The 9,001-nt window shown below is 33.0% G+C and overlaps 1 protein-coding gene across 1 annotated transcript; it reads left to right on the top strand.

Moving 5' to 3' along the window:
* The first annotated feature begins 311 nt into the window (after positions 1 to 311).
* On the top strand, positions 312 to 5,438 carry LOC133317353 (cycloartenol-C-24-methyltransferase-like). The gene is made up of 13 exons (XM_061519213.1): positions 312 to 382; positions 1,352 to 1,418; positions 2,077 to 2,150; positions 2,234 to 2,318; positions 2,388 to 2,443; positions 2,540 to 2,594; positions 3,283 to 3,330; positions 3,836 to 3,919; positions 4,141 to 4,257; positions 4,342 to 4,425; positions 4,536 to 4,658; positions 4,827 to 4,924; positions 5,375 to 5,438. Exons 1-13 carry the CDS (start codon positions 318 to 320, stop codon positions 5,436 to 5,438), a joined length of 1,020 nt encoding a protein of 339 aa, XP_061375197.1. The 5' UTR covers positions 312 to 317.
* The last annotated feature ends 3,563 nt before the right edge of the window (positions 5,439 to 9,001 follow it).

Genomic DNA, 9,001 nt, shown 5'->3' with positions numbered 1-9,001 from the left:
GTTCAGCCTTTTCATTTTTGTATTCACTCTACTTTCTTCCTTTTAACCTCCTCATTCATCGCCCAAAGGCTTTCGTTTTCTCATACTTTTCTCCCACACGTACACAACTATTTTAACGTGAGTGTTGTGATATTCACCCCCCCCTCCCCAAAGCACATTTTCCATGCATGCATTTCCGTTTTCTCATTGTTTTTCGAACCATGCATGATTCTCACGCTTTTCTTTTTCCAATTTTTTTTTTTATATAAATTATGTGTGTTTAGACCCAAACGAGGATGCCATTTTGAGTTTCAGGAAAGACACTGCAAGCTGCAGCTATGGATTTGATGTTGAACGTTGGTGGCAAGATTGACAAAGATGAAGTTCTCTCAGAAGTTGAGAAGTATATTTCTCTCTTTCTTTTTAAATTTTCTGCTCTCATTGTGTGATTGTAGACTTTCTGTCTTAGTTTTTCAGTTCAAAATGAGGTTCAGGTGATAGTTACTTACTCCTTTACTTTATTCTTTTTTTATTTCCTTAGTTCTCAGTTGTTAGACTATGAGAATTTTGATTTAATTTAGTTGTTAAGACTTGAATCTTGCAACATAAGTGTTGTGTAAGTCAAGATATTTAATAAAATCAAAATGTTTTTTTTTTTTGTTATGAAAATGCTACAATTATTGGATAGATATACTTACCATTGATTTAGGCTTATTTAATTACCGTTGGAACATATATAGATTAACAATCTAAATTGAAGAGAAAAAAAATTATTTGCAGCCGTTTATCTAAATCTAATCCAACAATAGTCAAAGTGATAGTAGGATTGATAAGCCTAAATTGTTGTTAAGTATAACAACTCCAGTACTTATTATTTAGACAATTGGAATAAAAAAAATGAAGAATTGCTTTGGTGCTGCTGCTATGGGATCTAGTATAAAGGAGTTTATTACTTTATTGTTCACTATGAAATTTGGGTATGGTATTTATTTATTTATTTAGTTGAATGCAAAATAGAGGATTCTAATGAATATTATTTTTATATAAAAATGCTAATAATTGTTAGGCAAATTTGAATGGGAAAAAAAATCAAGAATGCTCTTCTATATTTGTACCTAGACAAATCTGTGATCCTCAAGCTGTAAAAACAAAAAAGAAAGAAAGAAAATGTTGACTAATTATCTGCCCAATAATATCGAATATTGGACTAATTTTTTTTAGCTATTTATCTATATATGGATGAGTGCAATATTCGGGGGTAAAATATATAACTATTGCCATTTGGCAATATATGAGTTTGTGGTTAATCATCATAATAATTTTAATTTCTTTATATATGAGCCTAATAAAATGTATTGATCTTATGGTTCAGGTATGAGAAGTATCATGGTTGCTATGGAGGTCAAGAGGAAGAAAGGAAAGCTAATTGCAATGACATGGTGAGCGATAATATTAATATATATTCAGCAACAAAAATTTAACTTTTATTATTTTTGTACCTGCAACATATATATATGGCCCTAATCTTCTTGTCAGATGCATACTACTATATTTCTTGCCTCATTTTTAACGATTTCTACGTTTACTCTTTTTCAATAAAGGTAAAGATTTCTTTATTTTTGGAATTACTAAAAGGTAAAAGTGTTTGTCCTTCTAGATGACACAACTTATATCTTTTCACTCTCACAAAGAGGTGAGACCCACACCTTTATATTTTTCTGTCCACTCTTTCTCTTTCTTTATCTATCTCTTTCTCTCATTTAAAATGACACAACTTTACATCCTTTAAAATGATACACACTTTTCCCTTACTAAAATGATTATAATCCGAGATATGCAATTGATATAACAAAGAAACAATATCCAAACTATTATTTTGAATATTTAGGTAGTTAGATTGGTTATTTAGCCAAGTTCGTGTTGAGATGATGAACTTCTGGAAATCTATTTTTTTCTTAATTATCCTCTTTCATCACGCATGTGATATTGTTTATAACTTATAATTTGTGAAGTTGGGGAATAGCTTTTTCTAGTCTTCATTGTAGTGTATATGGTTATATGCAAAATGAATTTAATATGGTCAGAAAATGTTTTCAGGTTATGAAATACTACGATCTTGTTACTAGCTTTTATGAATATGGTTGGGGGGAATCTTTCCATTTTTCAAACAGGTATCCATATGCTTTATTTTTCACTTGCAAATTAAATAATATGTTGTTAAGTTTATCGTGCTGATAATTTTCTTCTTATGCAGATGGAAAGGGGAATCTTTTGGAGAGAGCATCAAGCGACATGAGCACTTCATTGCTTTACAACTTGGCCTTAGGCCAGGACAGAAGGTTTTCATGTTCATTAATTTAAAGTATGTTATTTAATATAAATTCTTGAGCCTTTTTATCTTGTTTTAGATTTTGGATGTTGGATGTGGAATTGGAGGACCATTAAGAGAAATTTCTCGATTCAGGTAAATAGGACTTGCTTCGTTTAGGCTTCCACTTCCTTTGCCCTTCCTTCCTTTACAGTTTCTGGCTAACAAAATCATTGAGAGGTACTTGTGCAGCTTGACATCAATTACAGGGTTGAATAACAATGAGTACCAAATAACAAGAGGAAAGGTATTATGAGATTAAATGCATTGACACAACAATTTTGAGAGGTGTAAATTGTAATGCTTGGACATAGCTATTTTGACTTTCTAGTTCAATCATCATGTCTATTTGTTATATAGTCTTTGTAGGTACTAGAGATGTCTCTTTGGGATAAATAATTTATTACATTATATCTGAGAGTTTATGATTAAGCAATATAAAATTCAATATATCTTTGCAACTCTCAACACGAGGTTAGTGGATTTATGCATTGTTTATGCTTCAAATAAAAAATGTTATGATAGGAGAGGGCACGTTGAAAATATAATATAAAATCATTCATATTTCTTCGTCTAACAATTTAAGTTTTGTGATTTGGTTCAAGACACTTGGCTTAGGTGTAATATTGAAAGTCTTTTGAGTATTAATTTAATGAGGCATGTTACATTTACAACTCTTACAACCTCAACTAGTAATATACTATCAATTATTTGTACTCCCACGTAATTGAGGGTGTAAGAGTTGTAAAGTTAACCGTTCCCTAATTTAATACACTAGGTATCTCATGTTAAATATCCTGTTAGTTGGACAATTCTTAAAAGCCTTGATTAAAGAATTATTTGGATTCTCCATATTTTATTAAAACATGACAGTACATGACAAAATAAAAATTCTAAATTCATTTGATCACTTATAGAAGTTTGCTAATTAACAGGAACTCAATCGCAAAGCTGGAGTGGACAAGACTTGCAACTTTGTCAAGGTTGATCTTTTGTAAATCAGTTATTTCCTTTTTTTTTTGGGAGTGGGAGGCCTTTTGTTAGCACGTCCAATGTGTTGTAAAAGTGTTCTACTCCAATCATATCTTACACTATATTTTATTTAGTATATATGGATTTATTAGCATATTTTGTGTTCCGAAACAGAGGACAAACTGAAGCAGCGATAAAACTGTTCTTTTGTGACTGAAATGTCACATATTTGAATCCGGAAAATAGTTTCTTTGTAATTATTTGCAAAGATAAGGTTGTGCATAAGAATTGATAAGGCTGTGCATAAGAATTGCCCTCACCCACACTCGCTATTCGGGTTTAATTGAGTAGTGGTTTATTTTGTGTTCACAAAAGCTTGTAATCAAAATGTTCGGGGAACTTTGGGCGAAAAAACTATTTTAAATTAAGGATAACCAAACTTGTGCTCATAATCATATGATATCCAATTAGAATTATAACTCACATGACTATCATCAATCATATTTTATATTGCAGGCTGACTTCATGCAAATGCCATTCCCTGACAATAGTTTCGATGCAGTGTATGCGATTGAAGCCACCTGCCATGCATCAGATATTGTATGTGACAGTATTTCACACTCTTAATTAGTTTCGCTTCGTTGCTCTAGCTAGTTCATATTCAATTCTATATACTCATGCACTCGTAAATTGTCAAGTAGTATGGACCAACTTTTAATGTGGCCATGCATAATAGCATGGAGTGCATTTGTTAACAACAAATCTACAAAATGGTGTTTATAATTTGTATTCTCTGACACTTGTTATGGAATCATGAACAGTACCAATGTTATAAAGAGATATATAGAGTGTTAAAGCCTGGCAAATGTTTTGCTGCTTATGAATGGTGCATGGCTAGTTCTTTTGATCCGAGTAACCAAGAGCACCAAAAAATCAAGGTACAATATAAAGCCTGTTATCTATTGAGCCTTTTAAATCCTTTTCTTGTTTTGTAATTCAAAAGATGAAATTCCTTCGAGCAGGCACAAATTGAATTTGGTGATGGGCTTCCTGATATTAGATTGAGCACAAAGTGTCTTGAAGCTCTGGAGCAAGCAGGTTTTAAGGTGAACTTCAATTTCTTATGAGATATATTACCTTTCTCTAGTATTGTTCATCGAATATCTAAGAGATGAACCTAATTGACTAAAGGGAGATTCTTTCCTTTTGTGTGAAGGTAATTTGGGAAAAAGACCTTGCAGTGGATTCTCCTCTTCCTTGGTACTTTCCTTTGGACAAAAACTTGTCATTGAGTAGCTTTCGTCTAACAACAGTTGGACGAATTTTAACCAAAGCCATGGTATTGTTATTTGTATTGATTATAAATATTTCTATTATTTGTTTCACTTTAGATATCCTCTGGGTATGATACCTTATAGAGTTTTATAATTTTGTTGCACGTCATGATTGATTTCTGTATTTACTCAAAATTCAATTCTGGTTGGGGTCTATCAATTTATATTTGTAGGTTAAGATTCTGGAGTTTGTTGGACTAGCTCCAAAGGGGAGTCTAAGGGTTCATGATCTCCTAGAGAAGGCTTCAGAGGGACTTGTTGAAGGTGGAAAGTAAGTTTCCCATTTGTCCCATTAATGTCATGTTCTATAATTCATCAACAGTGAGTTAAAATTACGATACTCTTAACACATGAATGAAAATATTTTCAATACTCAAGTAATATTGAAAAATCAGTACATTATTTATCAAATTTGAAAAAAACTTGCCTAAAAGAATTTATTTCACCCTTTCCCTTATGGTTAATATCGCATTGAGTCCTACTTTTTTACAACTTGAAATAAAAGGGTACGTAATACGGGAGCATTGAAAATGTGTTAGATATGAAGAACTCTCATCAATATGGCACTTTCCGAACCGAAAGGTCTCTATTCTACTGAGGAACATTAAGAGAAATACTGATGATCTAAATATTAAGATTAATTAAGACAAACTTGTAAAAATTATTCTCGATCAGAGGAATCTAAAAAATGTGACATGATTGTTATTTTTTTTTCTTTCAGGAAAGAGATATTCACTCCAATGTACTTCTTTCTGGCTTGTAAGCCGGATTCAGACAGTAACTGAACTGGTTGTGCAAATAGGTTGTTGTTGTCTCGAGTTACTATGATTCTGGGAGGGAGAATCGTAATCTAGGATTGTCATTGGCCTTGCCAGTTGCCATAGTGAATCTTGCTCTTTTGAGTTGCTTGTTTTGTTCATGTTATCAATACTTCGCTTTGCTTCTTATTTAGTGAGGCAGTGCTCCTCATGCATCATGGGATTGTGTTGAACTTACCCAATATGGGATGAACTTTCATGTCATACTTGTTTATCCTACATATTATATTTTTTAGATTATTATTATTATTAATTAAATACTTTACATTCAATATTCTATGTAGTTCCGCATGTATGACTTATCTCCACCAGCTTCGAAGTTATCATTTAAATGTTATCAGTGGCGGAGCCAGCCCAAAAATTTAGATGGTGCCAAAAAATTTCACATATTTAATTATTAAAATATTTATCATAATTATATAAATTTATCAGGAAAAAAATTTACTATGAATTCTAGTATAGTTATCAAAACTATGTACTAAATAATATCACATAACATTGAAAATTCAAATGAACAATTATCATTGATTATATATCAAATCAAATATATAAAAATGAACTAACATTTTCGGCAAGTATTTCAAATATAAGAATTCACTTTCCTCCCACAACATAATAAATAATGAACCAAATATTGTTCTAATAGAAACATTTTCTGTAAGCATTTCAAATATAAGAATTTCACTTTCCTCCCACGACATACTAAATAGAAATACGATGAATTTTGCTTCCAATAAGAGATGTCTAATAGAAGTAAAAAGTAAAGACCGACGGACCTGGTGTCTTTCCAGAAATATGTATGATCCAACTCTAGAACAACCAGAGTAGCATTCAAAAGATATGCAGCGACAACAGCATCGATTATCTGCAGTCATAATAAGCACTTCGACTCCATAAAAAGTCCAACCACAAAATTTAGCACTCACATGACTCAAATTAAAGTCTCCAATCACTCATCAATTGTTTCCTAAGTGAGCTTTTGGCAGCCAAAACCTGTATATCAAATCTTCATTACAAGAATTTTAACCGTTACTTTTGCAAATAACCATAGGGCCTTTCCTTGTTTTTATAGCAAATGATATTTTAGGTACCATCATTATTAATAAAGAAACAGTACGCTTACAGTCTATAAAACACGGACACACACTTTTTTTGTGAATCGTGCGTGTCGGACACGTGTCTGACACCGACACGCTCGGACACGCGGTCAATATTTTGAGACACGTGGTCAACGCTTCGACACGTTTTTCGAACACACAGTCTTCTTCGGACACGTGGTCAACGTTCGGACACGTTTTTTTTTTAGTCTTAATTTTCTTATATTAACTAAAAATAAAAAAAATCATTTATTAATCAATTTTTTTCTGTTATGAAATTTGACATGAAAAATTAACAAGGTACGAAAAATTATTTTTGTTTATATTTATCTTATGAAATTTGAATATTTGATTGGTCATATGACTTATTATGGACTGTTATATCTATTAAATATAAATTATATTATATATATTAAAAGTATTATTTAATATCAAAACGTGTCCCAACGTGTCGAAATATGCCATTTTTTAGAATTAACGTGTTGACGTGTCGTGTCCCGTGTCAGTGTCCGTGCGTCACTGCTGGATGCTGAGGTCCTCCAAGACATTTATAGAACTTCAAATATCATTCTCACCAGTAGCATGCACCTCATTCCTATATTTTTAACACACATTATGAAGCAAAAACTTATGATAAAGTGATACGCAATTTCTTTTAACAAACAAGTGAAAAGTGCTAGTGAAATTATGAAACATTGCCAGACTTGATCAGAATTCAGAAGGGATATTTATTGGATAACACTGAATCTAAAGCACAACTATGCCGAGCATCATTCCAAAAGTCTGTACTATGTTTAACGACATTATATTGGAAAAGCCTCAGTGTGAAACCATCAGTCCATTTTCTTGTAATTAATGGTTATGGAGTAATAAAGTAGGTTAAAGCCATGGATTAGAATTCAGCATAATATGGGGACAAGAATAAGAATCAAAATCAATACATACATAAACGAAAACAAGGCAAAAACTCTGCTTAAGAATGGAATTTGCACAACACTTACTTGGATAGATGGCTTATTCAGATAGTCAAAGTTGGAAGTTGTCTGCCGTGTTTACTGACACAGTATCATAATTTGTGGATTAATCAACCTATTACCTTGCTTTTAACACTGAATATAATCCAACACCACAGCCACAACACGTTGATTAAAAGCTCAAAATTCTGCAATACATAAAAGAAACAAAGCATATTATGCATAAGGTTTTAAATAACAGCACTATCTGAACAAGGAGTTGCCACGGACTTGTGGCTTACTTCGCTAAGTTCCATATTTCATTCTCTCTCATAAAAATTCCTATGTCTAGCTGCCAGTTTCAATCAATCACTTATCAACTAATCAACTCAGCGATTCATGATTTAGAATTCGAATTGGAATGCAAATATAGGAGTACATTTTAAAACATTTCCTAAATTTATTGCAGTTTCTCTAAATCATAATAACAAAAATACTCAATTTTTCTTTAATCAACACTCAAAAGTTAAAATCTTGAACCAAATATGTGAGAAAATATTCTTTCTCCGCAGTAAACAGAACCAAAATTGAGTCACCATCACTACTACTTTTTTTATTGTGGAGACGGATGCATCCATGACTCGTGTAGGAGCTGTTCTGCTTCAAGGTGATAAACCCCTTGCATTTTTTAGTAAAAAGCTTGGTCCTCGTATGAGTGTTGCTTCAGCCTATGTGAGGGAATTGTTCGCCATAACTGAGGCAGTAAAGCGTTGGAGACAGTATCTACTTGGCAGTCAGTTTATTATCCGAACTGGTCATCGTAGCATTAAGGAATTGCTCTCTCAGGTTATTCAAACACCTGAGCAACACCGCTATGTTTGCAAATTACTTGGGTATAGTTTCTCAATTGAATTTAAATCGGGCAGCAGTAATATTGTTGCTGATGCTTTATCTCGTTAATTTGAGGATACTGATGTTGCTGGGTTACTTGCACTGATATCTTCCCCTACATTTGATATCTTGCAACGCATTCGGGAGGAAAATGCTAATGATCAGGAGCTTTTGTCCATCCATGGACAACTTTCTATTGGCAATTGTCCTGATCCTGCTATCACTCTTATGGATGGACTCCTTTTCCATCACCGTCGGTTTTTATTGGGACCACACTCTTCTCTCATATTGGAGCTTATTAATGAGGCTCATACCACTCCAATAGGAGGACATGCTGGAGCACTCCGCACGTTCTTACGACTGTCAGCCTCTTTTTACTAGAAATCCATGCGTCGTGATGTCAAAGATTTTGTCCATGATTGTATCATCTGTCAGCAAGTGAAGTCAGGCCCTATTCCTTCACAAGGATTATTGCAGCCTCTTCCAGTGCCTGAGGGAGCCTATGAAGATCTTACAATGGACTTCATCACCGGTTTACCAATTTCTCACGGTTTATCTACCATCCTGGTTGTTGTTGATCGTTTTACTA

The sequence above is a fragment of the Gastrolobium bilobum genome, unplaced genomic scaffold (genome assembly GCF_033153095.1).
Source record: "Gastrolobium bilobum isolate Gb01-03AN ecotype WA unplaced genomic scaffold, APGP_CSIRO_Gbil_v1 utg54277, whole genome shotgun sequence".
Taxonomy (NCBI): Eukaryota; Viridiplantae; Streptophyta; class Magnoliopsida; order Fabales; family Fabaceae; genus Gastrolobium; species Gastrolobium bilobum.
This window is presented reverse-complemented; position numbering and strand designations above follow the sequence as displayed.

Coding starts and splice junctions, on each gene's coding strand:
- LOC133317353 (XM_061519213.1), top strand. CDS start 318: ATGGATTTGATGTTGAACGTTGGTGGCAAGATTGACAAAGATGAAGTT. Junction 383..1,351: donor GTTCTCTCAGAAGTTGAGAA/GTATATTTCTCT, acceptor CTTATGGTTCAG/GTATGAGAAGTATCATGGTT. Junction 3,920..4,140: donor CCTGCCATGCATCAGATATT/GTATGTGACAGT, acceptor AATCATGAACAG/TACCAATGTTATAAAGAGAT.